The sequence below is a fragment of the Erinaceus europaeus genome, chromosome 11 (assembly GCF_950295315.1).
Source record: "Erinaceus europaeus chromosome 11, mEriEur2.1, whole genome shotgun sequence".
NCBI classification, from domain to species: Eukaryota; Metazoa; Chordata; class Mammalia; order Eulipotyphla; family Erinaceidae; genus Erinaceus; species Erinaceus europaeus.
In genome coordinates this window covers 45,890,328-45,909,720 of record NC_080172.1, presented here as the reverse complement: position 1 = coordinate 45,909,720, position 19,393 = coordinate 45,890,328, and the positions used below count along the sequence as shown (strand labels likewise).

At 38.8% G+C, this 19,393-nt stretch overlaps 1 protein-coding gene across 2 annotated transcripts in view; it reads right to left on the bottom strand.

Moving 5' to 3' along the window:
• The window catches only part of LOC103128140 (Fc receptor-like protein 1), a 72,980-nt gene that overhangs the window by 19,834 nt on the left and 33,753 nt on the right, over nucleotides 1-19,393 (bottom strand). For both annotated transcript variants that reach the window (XR_009552504.1, XM_060201436.1), the window contains exons 7-9: nucleotides 1,832-1,859; nucleotides 380-462; nucleotides 137-208 (exon numbers count right to left, since the gene is read on the bottom strand). Coding sequence is in view for 1 of the 2 variants with exons in the window: in XM_060201436.1 (XP_060057419.1) it covers nucleotides 137-208; nucleotides 380-462; nucleotides 1,832-1,859 (183 nt within the window). In the remaining variant the exon portion in view is untranslated. The remainder of the gene's footprint in view (nucleotides 1-136; nucleotides 209-379; nucleotides 463-1,831; nucleotides 1,860-19,393) is intronic.

Sequence of the window (19,393 nt, the reverse complement as noted above, 5' to 3'; positions counted from 1 at the left end):
GGGAGATTGAACCCAGTTCCTTATACATGGCAATTTGTGAACTCAAATGCATGTGCCACCCCCAGACTCCAAAAATTACCCTTTTGATTACAGGAAAAGCAATAGTCAGAGGCAAATTCACTCTCTCAAGTCTCACCTGCTACTATTTGCCGTTCCTGGTGCATGTGGTACACCAAAGAATAAATCTTATCATCATTTGAAACATTCGCTGAAACAGAAAAAAGAGACATGAGGAAACAGTCTCTTCTACTTGCAATTATGGCAGCCAAGTACAAATTGGTTGAGGTGACTACAGCACAGCAGGGCAAAGTTATTGGTCATACCACTGTCCCTTCTCTACCTTACTCTACATTGGCCCAGGTCTTTGGGCAAGTCTCACCATTTTGATAGACAGGCTCTGGTTGCACTGGGACAGAAGAGTTGAGATAGGTGGAGTCTTGGGGTAGAAGTCTAGGAGGGTTCCTGCAAACACAAAACACAAGCTACTAATATTGTGTGGAATACTAGATACCCTTGGTATCACCACCTGGAATTATGAGAGTACACCAAGAGGAGAAGAGCCTTAGAAAGGATCCTAAGTGGAATATGAATGTATAGCACAACTGTGTAGTACAAAGCACAATCCTAGGGCACATCTGGTTGTGAACATGTATTACCATGTGCAAGGACCTGGGTTCAAGTTCCCTGGTTCTCTCTTGCAGAGAGTAAATATCATGAGTGATGAAGCAGTGTTATATAACTTTCTTTCTGTCTTTCTTTCTTTGGCTCTTTCTTTTTTCTTTTTCCCTTTCAACCTCCCCTTCCTCTCTCAATTTCTTTCTGTCATATCAAAATGAATAAATAAATAATTTTTAAATCATAGCCCTATAACTGGACTATGTAGAGCACTGCAGATAGATATCATTAGAGTGTACACTCCAGAGGGGCAAAGTCTTCATCTGAATGGCTTACTATACTATTGTCCATACCTTGAATGAAGCAATTCACATTATAGATACTGAGCAAGTATTGAATGAATGAAGAAGTATTTATTGCTTGAGAAAGGTACAGGAAAATATAGTCATGCATGTACTATTGAAAGGGCGTTACTTTAATCTGGTGGGGGTAAGGTTTTGTTGGCATAGCATACTAAAGATTTCTTAACTAGATATTTGTATGTCCAGATGGAAGTAGTTTAATAATATTCTTCTACTACAAGCTTCTAAAAAATCTTCATTTTTTTCAGTCATTTTTCTTTCTCCTGTCTGCAGTACAGAAATATGTCTCTTTGTAAATATTACATCTTATATCTTAAGATTTGAGATGTTTCCATATTTTCATGCCTTTTGGCACTCAGCACAATGACCTATCAACCCTCAGCTCTTGGATAGTCAATTAAGACATGCATGAAGCTTGTTAAAGTAATACCATCATATTATACAGACTTCAGTAAAGGAAGCAAATTAGAAATAATGCCGAAATATTAATTTAATGAATTAATATGTAAAAGAAGAAACACAAGTAAATGTTTAAAGCTGTCAGCAAGAAAACTCTGGATTGGTAGTTATAGATGCAATAAAAGATAAGGTTGGCTCATGAGAGAGGGTGATTCAAATTTTTTTATTTTTTTATTTTTTATTTTGCTTTACTCATCTATTTTGGGTATAGACAGAGGGAATTTGCAAGGGAAAGGGGATATATAAAGGGAGAAAGACACTTGCAACATTGCTTCACCACCTGTGAAACTTTTCTCCTGCAAGTGGGGACCAGGGGCTTGAACTAGGTGGACCCGCACCAAGCCCCATATATATATTCTATACTAATAGTATACATGGAGAAAGAAAATCCTCACCTGAGTATATTCCTGTCTGGAGGTCTTTCTGTAAATAAAACAAATAAGCCATGTCAATAGAGGACACCCATCACTAAACATCACTGTGTCCAGAGATCATATTGCCAAACATTTCAGCAGATCATTCATTTCACAGATTAAAGGACTCAGCTCAGGGAAAGTTAAGTGAGCTTTTCAAAGTTGGTTAATAATTGAGCTAGAACTTGAACCTTCTCACCTATTATCTATAGATAAAAGAAAGACTTCCAGGAGCAGTGGATTCATAGTGCAGGCACTAAGCCCCAGTGATAACCCTAGAGGCAAAAAAAAAAAAAAAAAAAAAATTGCTGTTGCCGCACTCTATACATAGCAAGGCTTTAGCAACTGAGCAAAAGTCTAAGTTTGTCACAGAAAGGACTATAGAAACAGAGGGGCAATAAACGGGCTCAATTAATGAAGGCCTTTGTTTTCCCCTCCCAATACCAAGCCACTTTATTATTGAGGGCCCTAGTCAGGGAATCCTTGGATACTACTCACCTAGATGGATAACAGATCCCTCCCTTTACCATCACTGGTCACTTCTTTCAGGAATGTCCTAATTAGCCATTTTGTTTTGTATTGTTTTTGTTTGTTTGTTGTTTTGTCTTTTATTGCCACCTGGGGCTTGGTGCTGGCAATATGAATCCATAAATTCCAACAGACATTTTTTTCCTTTCTATTTTATTGGATAGGACAGAGAGAAACTGAGAGAGGAGGGGAAGAAAGAGAGGGAAGGAGAAACACAGACACTTGCAGACCTGCTTAACTGCTTGTGAAGCATTCCCCCTAGAGGTGGGAAGTGGGGGGCTTGAACCCAGGTCCATGCATATACTGATATTTGTGCTGAACTGGGTATGCCACCACCTACCCCCACAACTAGCCCTTTTGTAGGTCTTTTCAGAACCTTACCCTCACTATAAACTAGCAATAGTAGGGACCACCCCACTCTCCAAAGGGAAGCTTGATCATTCTACTCTGCCTCTAGAGGAAGACCAGTACTACAATGTGTGCAACCTAGAATGTTTCTAGCCATGACCATGGATTATGGGTTCAGATTGATAGGAACCCAGAGGTTAAACAGACTTCTGTGTTGTCTGTGTTGACTAAAAATTTTCATCGTCCCAGGCTTAGATTGTTATGGTAGTTAATTATTTATTTTTTCAAGTTTGGGAGCCACTCTGTGTCTTAACCCACATTTCAATTTTTTCCTCACATTTCAAGTTTTATTCTCCACTGTAACATCATCCTCCCAAACAATATAGAAACACTTCCACTTTCATATTATTTATCAAGCTCAAGTCGTGGGCTTCTAGGAATATACCTAAAATAGACATCCTAACTTCTTTCCACCATAGGGTACCTGTTCTCATTGGCTATGTTACTTTTATATTTATTAAACATTTTGTCTAACTTACTGCCTTTCAGGCACTAAGTTTCAGATGCTGCTATGATTTCATCCTAACCTCCTAAATGACTTTGAAAACATATTCCAGAACCTCACTTCTCCAGCTCCTACCCTGCTAGAGAAAACTAGAGACAGGCTGGGGGAGTATAGTTTGACCTGCCAACACCTGTGTACAATTACAGAGCTAGAATTTCTTTCTTCTGCACCCCAATAAAAATGAATTGCTACATAGGTATGATGGGCCTGAACCTCTAACAAATCTGTCTGTCCACCATCATTGGTCATCTCCATCAATAACAACATCTTAAACCCTCTACAAGACCTTGTCCTCAATGTAGAATAATGTAGAATAATAACAATAGAAATTGCCCCACTCGCCAAAGGGAGGCAGGGTCAACATATGCTGCCATTTGAGGGGGACTGGTAGAAATGTGTAGCCTAGGGGGTTCCCGGAAGATGGCGGACTGAGAAGCTGCTAGTGGCTTGAGCTCTGACCACATCTTCTGGAAATGGTAGAATTTTCTGCCTTTAGTAGGCCAGTCAATAAGGGGTCCTAGCGGTAACACCAAGGAGGTGACTATAACTTAATTTAGGTTAAAAAATAGAGTAGAAAAAAGGGAAAAATTTTTCTTTTAAATTATTAAGCACACCTCCTACCCTTTGCCCCCCTCCCATAACCAGTCCTAGGGAACCAGCTCCTTGCAGGCTCCCCTGCTGAGCTTCTTTCTTTACCAAGATTCCTGTCCCACCAAGGAGTATCATTCATTCTAAGTCTATAACCTTCTGAAACCTCTGGCCTTTTTTCTTTCTAAGTAGCCAACACCACCCACCTCACCCAGCATAGCTAATTAAATAATAAAAAATAAATAAACTCTTTCCTTTCACCGCTCTTTTATGACTATTCTTATTCTTAGTCTTATCTTTTTCTTTTTTCTCTGTCTCATTCTTTTTTTTTCTTTTTCTCATTCTTGTCAACCTTTCTTCCGTAACCCTACATCTTCCAAAGCCACAGGCCCCATCCCCACACCACCAAACAGTGGGCTTTTTTGAATTCACTGATACACATTTGGGAATTATTTTGGGGAAGAATTCTGACTCAGAGTGGACTCTCACTGCGAGTATCTCTGCTCAAATTCCCTTCCTCCTTTAGCTACCCCTAGAATATACAGTGGATAGTAGATTTGCATAACTGTCTATTTCAGCTGTCCTTGTCTAGTCCTGAGGTTTTTTGTTTTTTTTTCTCATCAGTCAGCTGCCTCTGATCATGAGGTTTGAGGTAATCTGGGACAGGGTTTTATTTTTACCCTGCTCTATTTTATTATTAATATTATATAAAGGCATATATCTTCCCCTCCTTTAGGTTGATCAGAATTAACTCTTAGGGTATCTTTAATTGCTAGGGTAGTGGGCATCTTATCTATTGTTGGAGGAACTTGTCTCGTTACTCCTACCTCCTCTACACTCTCCCCTCCCTCCTCCTCCTAGATAATTAAAAAAATAAATTAAATTAAATTAAAAATAAAGTAATCAAAAAAATAAACTTTCCTTTCACTGATCTTTAATTACAGATCTTTTTCTTATCTTTTCCTTTTTCTCTCTCTTGTCTCTTTTTTCTTTTTTTTCTTTTATCTTGTCATACACTTCCTCCTTCCTTCTTCTTTGCCTTTCTGAATCTGTGAATTATTTTGGGGAAGAAATCTGACTCAGAGTGGACTCTCTATGTGTGTATCTCTGTTCTACTTCCCTTTCACCTCTTGTTACCCCTAGAATATACAGTGGATAGTAGATTTGCATAACTTTCTATTCTTGCTATCCTTTCTTTCTTTTCTCTTTCTTCTTCACTGGGATTTGGTTACTATTTATTCATGGACTGGAGAAATTGTTTAGCTAACTGGTAACGATTAAACTGCTTCAATACTTGCTTCAGTTGCTACTGTAATTCCTGAGGTTGGTGAGTGCAATTGTCATAAAGGTATTTAGTACAGTGTTACTTGTACTCAAGACACAACAACTTAGGAACAACAGAGCATAAAAAAAGAAACACATAAATAAAAAAAATGGGTAGATCAAAAACAAATAAAACTGCTACTCCAATGAATGAAGACAGGATCCCAGAAGAAACTACAAATCAGCCAGAAGAACCATAGATAAGAAAATAATGCAAGCAATAATAAACACATTAATCACAGAAATGAAAACAACATTGGAGGAAAGGAATGGCAGTATTAGCGAAATAACAGATGAGATCCTCAAGGAAAATACAGATTATCTTGAGGCAACAGGAGAACTGAAAGCTGACAAAGCTGTAATAAAGAAAGAAGCTGAGGCAAGGGAAAGCAGAATAACATAATCAGGAAACAGAATTAGTCAGACAGAGAATGAGTTAGGGAAAACTAAGAAAGAGGGGAAAGAGCTTAAAAAGAGATTGAGAGACACTGAAAACAACAACAGAGACATATGGGATGATCTCAAAATAAGTAACATTCGTATAATTGCCCTGCCAGAGGAAGAAAGAGAGGAAAGGGGAAGCAAATATTCTAGAGGAAATAATAGAAGAAAACTTCCCAGACCTGAATAACAGAAAGGACATCAAGACTCAAGAGGCCCAGAGAGTTCCAAACAGAATCAACCCAGACCTGAAGACACCAAGACACATCATAGTCACAATGAGAAGAAGTAAGGATGAAGAAAGGATCCTAAAGGCTGCAACAGAGAAACAAAAAGTCACATACAGGGGAAAACCCATAAGATAATCAGCAGACTTCTCCACTCAAACTCTAAAAGCCAGAAGACAATGGCAAGATATCTATCAAGCCCAGAATGAAAAAGGGTTTCAACCAAGGATAATATATCCTGCTAGACTTTCATTCAAACTAGAGAGAGGGATCAAAACCTTCTTAGACAAAAAACAGTTAAAGGAGGCAACCATCACCAAACTGGCCCAGAAAGAGGTTCTAAAAGACCTCTTATAAACAAGAACATCACTATAATACTTTCAATATATCAGAGCAAACAAAAAAAATTTTTTTGAACAATGGCACTACAATATATCAAATCGATAATATCAATGAATGTCAATGGCTTAAACTCACCCATCAAAAGGCGCAAAGTGGGGGGATGGATCAGAAAATATAACCCAACCATATGCTGCTTGCAAGAATCCCATCTGTCTCAACAAGATAAACACAGACTTAAAGTGAAACAATAGAAAGGTATCATACAGGGTAATGGACCACAAAAAAGGGCAGGAACAGCCATTCTCATATCAGATACAATAGATTTTAAATTAAATACAGTAATAAAAGATAGGCAAGGACATTACATAATGATTAGAGGATCAATCAGCCAAGAATACTTAACAATTATGAACATCTATGCACCCAATGAGGGACCATCTAAATACGTCAAGCACTTACTGAATGAATTTCAAAAATACATCAATAATAACACAATAATAGTAGGAGACTTCAATACCCCACTCTCATACTTAGACAGATCAACAAAGCAGAGAACCAACAAAGATACAGGAGAATTGAATGAAGAGATTGACAGACTAGACCTCTTGGAAATTTTCAGAGACCTTCACCCAAAAAAACTGGAATACACCTTCTTTTCAAATCCTCATAACACATACTCAAGGATAGACCACATGTTAGGTCACAAAGACAGCATCAATAAATTCAAGAGCATTGAAATCATCCCATGTATCTTCTCAGACCACAGTGGAGTACAACTAACATTTAACAGCAAACAGAAAATTATTAAAAGTCACAGAAATTGGAAACTAAGCAACATACTCCTTAATAAAAACTGGGTCAGACATTCCCTCAAGCAGAAAATTCAAATGTTCCTGGAAACAAATGAAAATGAAGACACAACCTATCAAAATATTTGGGACACAGCTAAGGCAGTACTGAGAGGGAAACTTATAGCCATACAATCAGATATTAAACAACAAGAAAATCTCAAATGAACGACCTTATTGCATACCTCAAGGACTTAGAGGAAGAGGAACAAAGGAACCCTAAAGCAACCAGAAGGACAGAAATCACTAAAGTTAGAGCAGAAATAAACAACATCTAAAATAAAAGAACCATACAAAAGATCAACGAAGCCAAATGTTGGTTCTTTGAAAGATTAAAACAAAATTGACAAACCCCTAGCCAGACTCACCAAACAAAAAAGAGAGAAGACTCATATTAATAGAATTGTAAACGATGGAGGAGATATCACAACTGACACCACAGAAATCCAGAGAATCCTGCAAAACTTCTATAAAGAACTATACGCCACCAAGCTAGAGAATCTGGAAGAAATGGAACAATTCCTAGAAGCATATGCCGTTCCAAAACTGAAACAAGAAGAACTACAAAATCTAAATGCACCAATCACAGACAAAGAAATTGAAACCATTATTAAGAATCTCGCCAACAACAAAAGTCCTGGACCAGATGGCTTCACAAACGAATTCTACAAAACTTTCAGGAAACAGTTAGTACCCATACTTCTTAAGCTATTCCATAAGATTGAAGAAACAGGAATACTCCCTTCCACCTTCTATGAAGCCAGCATCACCCTGATACCAAAAGCTGATAGGGACGGAACAAAAAAGGAAAACTACAGACCAATATCTCTGATGAACATAGATGCCAAAATATTAAACAAGATTGCGGCCAACCTGATACAGCAATATATCAAAAAGATTGTTAGTCATGACCAAGTGGGATTCATCCCAGGAATGCAAGTCTGATTCAACATCCGTAAATCAAACAATGTCATTCACCACATCAATAAAAGCAAAGCAAAAAACCACATGATTATCTCAATAGATGCAGAGAAAGCCTTGGACAAAATCCAACACCCATTCATGCTCAAAACTCTACAAAAATATGGGAAGAGATGGAAAATTTCTCAAGATAGTGGAGTCTATATATAGCAAAAATACAGCCAACATCATACTCAATGGACAGAAGCTGAAAGCATTCCCCCTCAGATCGGGGACTAGACAGGGTTGTCCACTGTCACCATTATTCTTCAACATAGTATTAGAAGTTCTTGCCATAGCAATCAGTCAAGAGAAAGAAATCAAAGGAATACAGATTTTAAGGGAAGAAGTCAAGCTTTCACTATTTGCAGATGATATGATAGTATACATAGAAAAACCTAAAGAATCCAGCAGAAAACTACTGGAAGTTATTAGGCAATATATCAAGGTATCAGGCTACAAAATCAATGTATAAAAATCAGTGGCATTTCTTTATGCAAACACTAAATCTGAAGAAGAAGACATCCAGAAATCACTCCCATTTACTGTTTCAGCAAAGTCAATCAAATATATGTAGGAATAAAATTGACCAAAGAAGTGAAAGACTTGTATACTGAAAACTATGAGTTGCTACTCAAGGAAATAGAAACTGATACCAAGAAATGGAAAGATATCCCATGCTCGTGGATTGGAAGAATAAATATCATCAAAATGAATATTCTCCCCAGAGCCATATACAAATTTAATGCAATACCCATCAAAGTTCCACCAAGCTTCTTTAAGAGAATAGAACAAACACTATAATCATTTATCTGGAACCTGAAAACACCTAGAATTGCCAAAACCATCTTGAGGAAAAGAAACAGAAATGGAGGCATCACACTCCCTTTTCTTAAACTATATTATAAAGCCATCATCATCAAAACAGCATGGTACTGGAACAAATAGGTACACAGACCAGTGGAACAGAATTAAAAGCCCAGAAATAAATCCCAACACCTATGGACGTCTAATCTTTGATAATGGGGCCCAAAGGATTAAATGGAAAATGGAGGCTCTCTTCAATAGATGCTGCTGGGAAAACTGGGTTGAAACATGCAGAAGAATGAAATTGAATCACTTTATCTCACCAGAAACAAAAATCAACTCCAAATAGATCAAAGACCTAGATGTCAGACCAGAAACAATTAAATACTTAGAGGAAAACATTGGTAAAACAGTTTCCCACCTACACCTCAAGGACATCTTTGATGAATCAAACCCAGTTGCAAGGAAGACTAAAGCAGAAACAAACCAATGGGACTACATCAAATTGAAAAGCTTCTGCACAGCCAAAGAAACTATTAAACAAACAAAGAGACCCCTCACAGAATGGGAGAAGATCTTCACATGCCATACATCAGAAGATCTTCACATGCCATACATCATGCCATACAAGAAACTAATCACCAAAATATATAAAGAGCTCAGCAAACTTAGCACCAAAAAAGCAAATGACCCCATCCAAAAATGGGCAGAGGATATGAACAAAACATTCACTACAGAGGAGATCCAAAAGGCTAACAAACATGAAAAACTGCTCTAGGTCACTGATTGTCAGAGAAATGCAAATTAAGACAACACTAAGATACCACCTCACTCCTGTAAGAATGGCATACATCAAAACGGATGGCAGCAACAAATGCTAGAGAGATTATAGGGACAGAGGAACCCTTTTACATTGCTGGTGGGAATGTAAATTGGTCCAGTATCTGTGGAGAGCAGTCAGGAAAACTCTCAGAAGGCTAGACATGGACCTTCCATATGATCCAGTAATTCCTCTCCTGAGGTTATACCCCAAGGACTCCAGAATACCCAACCAAAAAGAGGTGTGTACTCCTATGTTCATAGCAGCACAATTCATAATAGCTAAAACCTGGTAGCAACCTAGGTGCCCAACAACAGATGAGTGGCTGAGAAAGCTGTGGTATATATACACAATGGAATACTATGCAGCTATCAAGAACAATGAACCCACCTTCTCTGACCCATCTTGGACAGAGCTAGAAGGAATTATGTTAAGTGAGTTAAGTCAGAAAGATAAAGATGAGTATGGGATGATCCCACTCATCAACAGAAGTTGAGTAAGAAGATCTGAAAGGGAAACTAAAAGCAGGACCTGACCAAATTGTAGGTAGGGCACCAAAGTAAAAACCCTGTGGTGAGGGGTACACATGCAGCTTCCTGAGCCAGTGGGGGTTGGGAGTGGGTGGGAGGGATGGGTCACAGTCTTTTGGGATGGGTCACAGTCTTTTATGTACACTCCTAGTAAAATGTAATCATATAAATCACTAGTTAATTAATATGAGAGGGTGAAAATTAATTGTATGTCTCAAAGTTTTTTAAAACACAGACTGAATCTTTTTAATATATAGGCTGTGTATTTGATATGCGGACTCTCTCAAAAGCCTAGACCAAGTAGATCAGAAGCAACCGATAGCACAGCTATATACAAGATACTGGGTACTTGTATATAGCTGTGCTATTCTGTTAGCAAACCCTAACAAAAGGACTTTTCAAAGTTAACCCAATTACCAAATAACGTGATGATAACATTAACTATCGATTGTCTTTTGGAACCCTAAGACAGCAGGAACCTCACATATCCACTATAGAGCTTCTACTTCCCCCAGTCCTGGAGCCCTTGGATAGGGCCCACTTTCCCATATGCCTCTCCCAATCCATATCAAATAATATTGCATCTGCTGATCACAACCTAACCAACGCAATGATTGCCACCTCAACATGCTTCACTTCACACTGTGTCTAGAGACTTCACGTGTGGAATGACAACCCTTCAGCTTCATTACTCGGGTGAGACCTTTCCTTTCATAGTATACTCTAATTCCATCTCAGGTGGTTCACTTTCTAACAAAGTCCCAAAACCTAGATATACACCAGTTTCTGTGAGAGAGAGAGAGAGAGAGAGAGAGAGAGAGCATATGTTCACACGTATCCATAAACTACTGCAAAATATATACCTGAAAGCAGAAGTACACTAGAGTTTGCAGTGAGTATCCCCCTAACACTTCCTCTCCACTATTCCAAGCTTTGGGTCCATGATTGCTCAAAAATTTGTTTGGCTTTGTATGTTAACTCTCTTTTCAGTCACCAGGTTCCAGATGTCATCAGGATGCCGGCCAGGCTTACCTGGACTGAAGACCCCACCAATGTGTCCTGGAGCTCTGCTTCCCCAGAGACCTACCCTACTAGGGAAATATAGAGGCAGACTGGGAGTATGGACCTACCAGTCAATGTCCATGTTCAGCGGGGAAGCAATTACAGAAGCCAGACCTTCCACCTTCTACAACTCACAATGACCCTGGTTCCATGCTCCCAGAGGGTTAGAGAATGGCAAAGCTATCAGGGGAGGGGGTGGGATATGGAGACTGGGTGGTGGGAATTGTGTGGAGTTGTACCCCTCCTATCCTATGGTTTTGTTAACTAATCCTTTCTTAAATAAAAAATAAAAAATAAAAGAAATGTGTAGCCTAGAATGTTCCTAGATATGATGATAGAATGTGAGTCCAGACTGACATAGAAGCAGGAGTTTAACGGGATCCTGTCCTAAAATATCAATATGTATTGGCCCTAGGTCAGATCAATTGGGATTAAAGTTAACAGTATTTATATATTTTCCCCATATTTTGGGGCTACTCTGTGCCCTGATCCAGCTTTCTAGTCCTAGTTTCAACTCTGACACCATCTTCCCTTACTATACTCTTAGCTCACCTGCATGTTAGCTGTCAGACCCTGGATAAAATTAATTAAGTCATGGGCCCCTTGGAATGTACCTAAAATGGACTTCCTAGTTTCATCCATAATGAAGACCACAAATTCACCTGTTATACTCTTACCTTTAGGTTCCTGATTATTAAACAATTTGTCCTGCTTTACATTGTAATGCTTTTCAGCCTCCAAGTTGAAGTAGCTATAATAATGCTAACTTGACATCCCAGGGCAGACAACTTCAATAATGTGTCCTAGAGCCCCACCTCTGCAGAGCCCTACACCACTAGGGAAAGATAGAGATAGACTGAGGGTATGGTTTGACCTGTCAATGCCCATGTCCAGTGGAGAAGCAGTTATAGAAGCCAGGCCTTCTGCACCCCTTAAAGATCTTTGGTACATACTCCCAGAGGGATGGAGAATAGAAAAACGTCTAAGGGGAAAGAAAATATGGAACTCTGGTGACAGCAAATGAATTGCATGGAATTGTATCCATCTTATCCCACGACCTTGTCAATCATCACTAAATCACTAATAAAGAAAAAAAAAACAATTGAAACAAACAAAATTATTTATTTGGTCTTTACACCCAGATGGAAACATGTGGAAGATGACTAGAAGGCTCTCCATCCCAGTTCCACTAGGACCCAGAACTTTTGTGATCAGGAACCTTTATTTTTATACCACCAAGAAAGAAGAGGATCTCAGAACACTCAAGGAATAAAGGTGCTGCTGCCCTTCTCTGAGAGGGAAGATGAAAAGGGAAGGGCACTCAAAACTTTTAATAGGTGTGGGTGTGGCTTAGAAAGGAAGTTAAGGGCTGGGGAAATGGCATAATATTCTACAAAGGCTTACATGCCTGAGGCTTCAAGGTACAGGTTCAACTACCTCCACAAGCCAGAGTTGTGCAGTGCTCTGACCTCTCTCTGTCTCTCACACTGAAAATATAATAAATAATATATTAAAAAATGAAACAAAGGATGGAAATTAGAATTGAATATAAATGGGTATCAGCTTCCACTTTGGGTCAGCCATCTTTTCCCATATGTCTCATGTACTTCTGTGGTACATGACTTTTCACTTTCCTGACTGAAACCCAGATTTGTGCTCCTAGTTCCCACCTACAGAGGGAAATTTTTACAGAATGGTAAATCAGGGCTGCAAGTCTCTTCCTTTCTCTAGCTCCCTTTTTATCTAAATTTCCCATCTTTACATAAAATAAATAGCATTTAAAAATATTATTTATGGGGGGAGTCAGGCAGTAGCACAGCGGGTTAAGCGCAGGTGGTGCAAAGTGCAAGGACAAGTGTAAATCGGATCCTGGTTTGAGCCACCATTACACCCCACCACCTGCAGAAGAGTCACTTCACAAGTGGTGAAGCAGGTCTGCAGATGTCTATCTTTCTCTCCCCTTCTCTATCTTCCCCTCCTCTCTCCATTTCTCTCTGTCCTATCCAACAACAACAACATCAATAACAACAATAATAACTGCAACAATAAAACAAGGCCAACAAAAGGGAATAAATAAATAAATAAATAAACATTAAAAAATATTCTTGGGGGAGTCGGGCTGTAGTGCAGTGGGCTAAGCGCAGGTGGTGCAAAGCACAAAGACCGGCATAAGGATTCCGGCTGGAACCCTGGCTCCCCACCTGCAGGGGAGTCGCTTCACAGGTGGTGAAGCAGGTCTGCAGGTGTCTATCTTTCTCACCTCCTCTCTGTCTTCCCCTCCCTCTCTCCATTTCTCTCTGTCCTATCCAACAACAACAACAACAATAATAACTACAACAAGAAAACAACAAGGGCAACAAAAGGGAATAAACAAATAAAATAAATATAAAAAAAAATTCTTGGGCAGTAGCACAGCAGGTTAAGTGCAAGTGGCACAAAGCACAAGGACCAGAGTAAGGATCAGGGTTGGAGAACCTGGCTCCCCACCTGCAGGGGAGTTGCTTCACAGGCGGTGAAGCAGGTTTGCAGGTGTCTATCTTTCTCTCTCTTTCTCTGTCTTCCCCTCCTCTCTCCATTTCTTGCTGTCCTATCCAACAATCACATAAATAACAACAACAATAATAACTACAACAACAATAAAAAACAAGGGCAACAAAAGAGAAAATAAAAAAATATATAAAAATATTCTTTATGGGAGTTGGGCAGTAGCACAGCAGGTTAAGCACAGGGTAGTGCAAAATGCAAGGACCTGCATAAGGATCCGGTTCGACACCCCCCCCCACCTGCAAGGGGAGTCACCTCACAGGCGAAGAAGTAGGTCTGTAGGTGTCTATCTTTCTCTCCCCCTCTCTGTCCTCACCTCCTCTCTCCATTTCTCTCTGTCCTATGTAATAATAACAGCATCAATAACAACAATAATAACTACAACAATAATAAAAAACAGCAAGGGCAACAAAAAGGAAAATAAATAAATATGTATATACAAAATGTTCTTTTTAAGTTATGACTGTGAAAGAAAAGAACCTATGAGCTTTAATATATGACCAAAGGGAGGAATTCTGGAAGTGGGGCTACAGAGTAGTAGCAGCTATGTTTCACTCTCCCTGGTCAATTAGGAATAGCAAAGAGGATCAGTTGAGAACATAACAAGACAAGACTAGGATTACTTTGGGAACTCACCAAGTCATTGGTGAGTGCAAACACGTATGGTTCATGGATAGAGAGATTAAAGATAGATTCCTGGGGCTAAACACCCATATCTACTTGAAAGCAGCTGGTAACAGTCCAGCAGTTTGCCAGTTGAGGCAACACCTCTGGTCTGAGTTTTATCAACAAAAATACTGCTGAAAAGAGGAGAGGATTTCCTAAGGCTCACTGATTGCAACTGTGAGTCTCCACTGTTGCTGTCTCTTGGAGGCTGCAAAGGCAGCAGGGAGGCCCTGTGTTGACATGGAGGGAAGGGCAGAGAACTGACTAAGATACTCAGGAGAAGATCTACAGTCCCAGTGGTCTGTAGGTGGGTCTGTATAATGGGAGCCTTTACAAATGGTTTTCCTGATGAATTGAGAGACACAGTGAATAATTGTCCCAGAACGTACAGAGCACAAATACGATTTGTTTAGAGACTGACATGGCCAAGGACAGCTGCCCAGCTCTAATTGCTGGCAGAATGGCTGAATAGAGACCGGGGATTTTGACACTCGGGTTATGGAATTCTCTTTGCAAAACCACTGTGCTTTCTCTACCCCACTTTTTTTTATCTCTTGGTCACAAGTAAATGATTAAGCTAAAAAAATCTACTCATAATTAAAAAGGCTTCAGGCTCCCTAAGTTTGCAGAGAAGATAATGAACAAGAGAGGGTTTAACAGCAACTGTTCTTCACCTCAGGCACTGAGAAAATATCAAGACAAATGTTAATTTCCAAAACTGTAAAATCTTTATGTACCTTAGTTAGACACAAGTCAATCGAGGAAAGTGTGATTTGTGTATTGAAAAGTACTGAGAGAGGTACCTCTTAACATACCATATACAATGGTTAAACTAAGAAGAAACACTGAAAAAATTAACTAGAACAAAAGATCAGATAAAAGCCCCCAAAGAATGAAGAAAACATCAAAAAACTATTTGAAGCATTAGTCACAGGAGTGAGGAAAGTTTTGAAAGTAGTATAATTGGAAATGGGGGAACATCAAACTCTTAAAGAAAATGCTAATCATCTTCAGGTACTTATAGAGCTGAAGCCTGAAGTACCTGATTTAAGAGTATAACTAGCTGAAAAAAGATAATACAGTACCAGAACAGGGTAACAAAAGAGCTGATCTACAGAAAACAACAGAGAGGAGAGAGAGCAGAATAAGTGAGGCAGAAAACAGAATTAGCAATATCAAGGTTGTATTAGAGAAAACTAAGAAAGAAGTAAGAGATCTAAAAAAGAGATTAAGGGGTAGTGAGAAAAACAACAGATATACATGAGATGGCTTCAAAAGAAGTAATATATGCATTATCGGCTTGCCAGAGGAAGAAAGAGAGTGAGGAGAAGAAAGCATTCTACAGGACATAGTAGCTGAGAATTTTCCTATTCCAGACAACATAAAAGACATAAAGGTTCAAAAAGACCAGAGGGTCTCAAACAGAATTAACCCAGACTTAAAGACACCAAAACATAGAATATTTAGAATGAAAAGGAATAAGGACAAAGAAAAGATACTGTAGGCAATAGTTGAAGGAATCAAATATTACAAAGCCTACTCTGCAAGAAGTTCTGAAAGGTGTCCTATAAGGAATCACATCACCATAAACATGTCATATACCAGAACACTCTAAATGTTTATAATAATAGCATTAAAATATCTTCAATCTACAGTATCGATAAATGTCAATGGCCTGAATTCACCTATTAAAAGGCACAGAGCAGGAAGATGGATGAGAAGGAATCCCATCTCACTCAGAAATACAAACACAGACTCAAAGTGAAAGGATGGAAACTATCCTGCAAGATAATAGACCACAAAAAGGGCAGGAACAACTATTCTCATATCTGAGATAATAGACCTTAAAATAAAATAAAATAAAATAAGGATTGATATTACTTAGTGCTCAGATGATCAGTCAATCAAGAGAACTTAATGATTATTAACACATTCACCCAATGACAGGCCATCAAACACCTACTGGAAGAACTACAGCAATATATTAACCACAACTCTTTCAACTTGACAGAACATATAGGCAGAAAGAGATATGAATAGATAAATAAACTACAACTATTGACATTTTCAGAGTCATTCACCCCAAGAAACTGGAATACACATTCTATTCAAGTCCAAATGGTCATTCTAGAGGATAGACCATATGTTAGGACACAAAGACAGTGTCAACAAATGCAAGAGCATTGAAATCATCCCAAGCATCTTCTCAGACCACAGTGGAATTAAATTAACATTTAACAAAAAAAAATTAGTAAAAGTCCCAAAATACTTAAACTCAATAGTACACTACTGAACAATTACTGGGTCAAAGAGAAAATTAAGGAAGAAATCAAAATGCTTCAAGAAGTCACTGAGAATGAAGATACAAGCTATCAAAATATCTGGGACAAAGCTAAGGCACTACTTAGAGAGAAGTTCATAGCCATACGAGCATAGATTAGGAAATGAGAAAAAGTTCAAATAAACAACCTGATTGCACATCTTAAAAACTTAGAAGAACAACAAAGGAACCCTAAAGCAACCAGAAGGACTGAAAAAACTATAGTTAGGACAGAAATAAAGAAATAACAGAAAATAAGAAAATCATACAAAAGATCAATGAAGCTAAATGCTGGTCCTTTGAAAGGGTAAACAAAATTGAAAAACCCTTTGCCAGACTTACAAAAAAATGGGGCGGGGTTCAGATAAATATGATTGTAAATGAAAGAGGAGATATCACAAAAGACATCACAGAAATTACATACCATGCAGGGCTTATATGTCATGAAGCAAGGGAACCTGAAAGAAATGGACAAGCTCAGTGCAGCCTGGAACATTCCTAGCCATGACCACAGAATGCCAGCTCATATCTACAGGGATGCACAGGTTTGATAGGCTCTTGTGCTGAATATGGGCCCCAGAACAAACTTGTGGAGTTTACAGTTAACAGTATTTATATCCATTCCCCACATTTGGGAGCTACTTTCTTCCCTGATCCAGCTATATAGTCCTTTTTCCAACTATAACACAATCTTCCCAGACAATAATAATCTGGGTCCACCCGCATATTAGATGTTAGGTGCAGGCAAAAACTAGTAAAGTCATGGCCTTCTGAAATATCCCTAAAACAGACCTATTACTAGGTTCCAGGTTTCATTCAATGATGCAAACCTGACTTCCTTGGGCAGAAGGACCCTGCTATATGTCTTGGAGCCCCACCTCCCCAATGTCCTGCAACACTAGGGAAAGAGAAAGACAGGCTGGGATATGGATTGACCTGTCAGTGACCATGTTCAGTAGATTGCAGAAGCAAGACCTTCCACTTTCTGCACCCCATAATGGTCCTAAGTCCATACTCCCAGAGGGATAAATAATAGGTAAGCTAAAATTAGAGGCCTAGATGGCAACTAGGAGACAATACCTGGTGTGAGCTCTGGAATAAAGCAGCTTTTAACCTGAGATTCTCAGGGGAGGGAAGGATTTCTGTCCCATCATTGGTAAGGGAGCGCAAGGGGTGGTCAGAGTGACACCAAGAAAAAGTCCTAAACCCACTCACTCATGGGCAGGCAAACAGACCAAAAGGACAGAGGAAAAAAAAATATTTGGCTTGACTATTTCTGAACTAACTCTTCCTCCCAACCCAAAACCAGCCCCCACAGGCTAGCCAGCTATTCCTAGCAGGCTTCCTGTGGAACTACTTTCTTTACCATGATTCCTGGCCCAGAAGCCTTTTTTTTTTTTTTTCTTGAAGGGGGCTGGAGCTCTATTTGAGTGACAGAATACAGAATCAGGGTCTCCACTCCTGCCTGGAAAAGAGTAGTTGGAGTTTTTGTTTGTTTGTTTGTTTTTTGATACTTCTTATAAGTGCTTGCTTTGCTTTGTTTAGGAAAAGGACTAGTCAATCTGGAGCAGTCCAAACTGCAGGCTGACTTTTAGGGTTTTTATTCTATTTTAATATATGTGTGTTCCTTTTCCCTCCTCTTCAGGTTGACCAAAATTAACTGTTGTTGCTTTTTCCATTAATAGGTGACTAGTGTGCTATTCATTGTAGGAGGAACATGTTTCTCTCTCTCGCTTCCCTCCACCCTCCTTTTTATCTACTCCTAACTAATTAAAAAAGAAATAAAGAAAAAAACTCTTTCCTTTCACTGCTCTTTTTTTCCCCTTCTTCCTTCTTAATTCACTAACACTTGTTTGTGAGTTATTTTATGGAAGAAATCTGACTTGGAGTGGACTCTATGTGTGTCTCTCTTTTATTATTTTCTTTCTACTTTTGCTATCTCTAGACATTATACTGGACAGTAGATTTACATAACTGTCTATTATTGCTTTGTCTTTTCCCTTTCTCTTCTTTTTCCTTTGGATTTTTTTTTTGGGGGGGGACTGGAGGTGTTGTTTGGCTAATGGTATTGGTTGAACTGCATCAATCTTTGCTTCAGTAGCTATTGTTGTAATTTCTGAGGTTTCTGACTGCATTTGTAAAAAGACACTAGTTAGCATGGTTTGTACTCAAAACAAAACAACTGAAGGACAACCGAACACAAAAATAAAAACAACATTTAAAAATGGTTAAATCAAGAGCAAATAAAACTGCTACCATTATGAATCGGGAAAGGAGCCCAGAAGAAACTCCAAGTCACTCAGAAGTAACTATAGATAAAAAAAGTATGTAAGCAATAATAGTCCTAATAATCACAGAAATGAAGACAACTATGGAGGCAAGGGCTATCAGAAGCAGGGAAACAAAAGATGAGATCCTCAAGGAAAATACTACCTACTTCAAAGTACTTAGCGAACTGAAAGCTATAAAAGGCCAATTAGCAGTACAAGCTAACACTATAACTGAACTGAAGGAAGTTGAGGGAAGGGAAAGAAGATTAACAGAAGCAGAAAACAGAATTAGCCAGACAGAGGATGAGCTAGAGAAAACCAAGAAAAAGGTAAAAAAAAAAAAAATTAAAAAAGC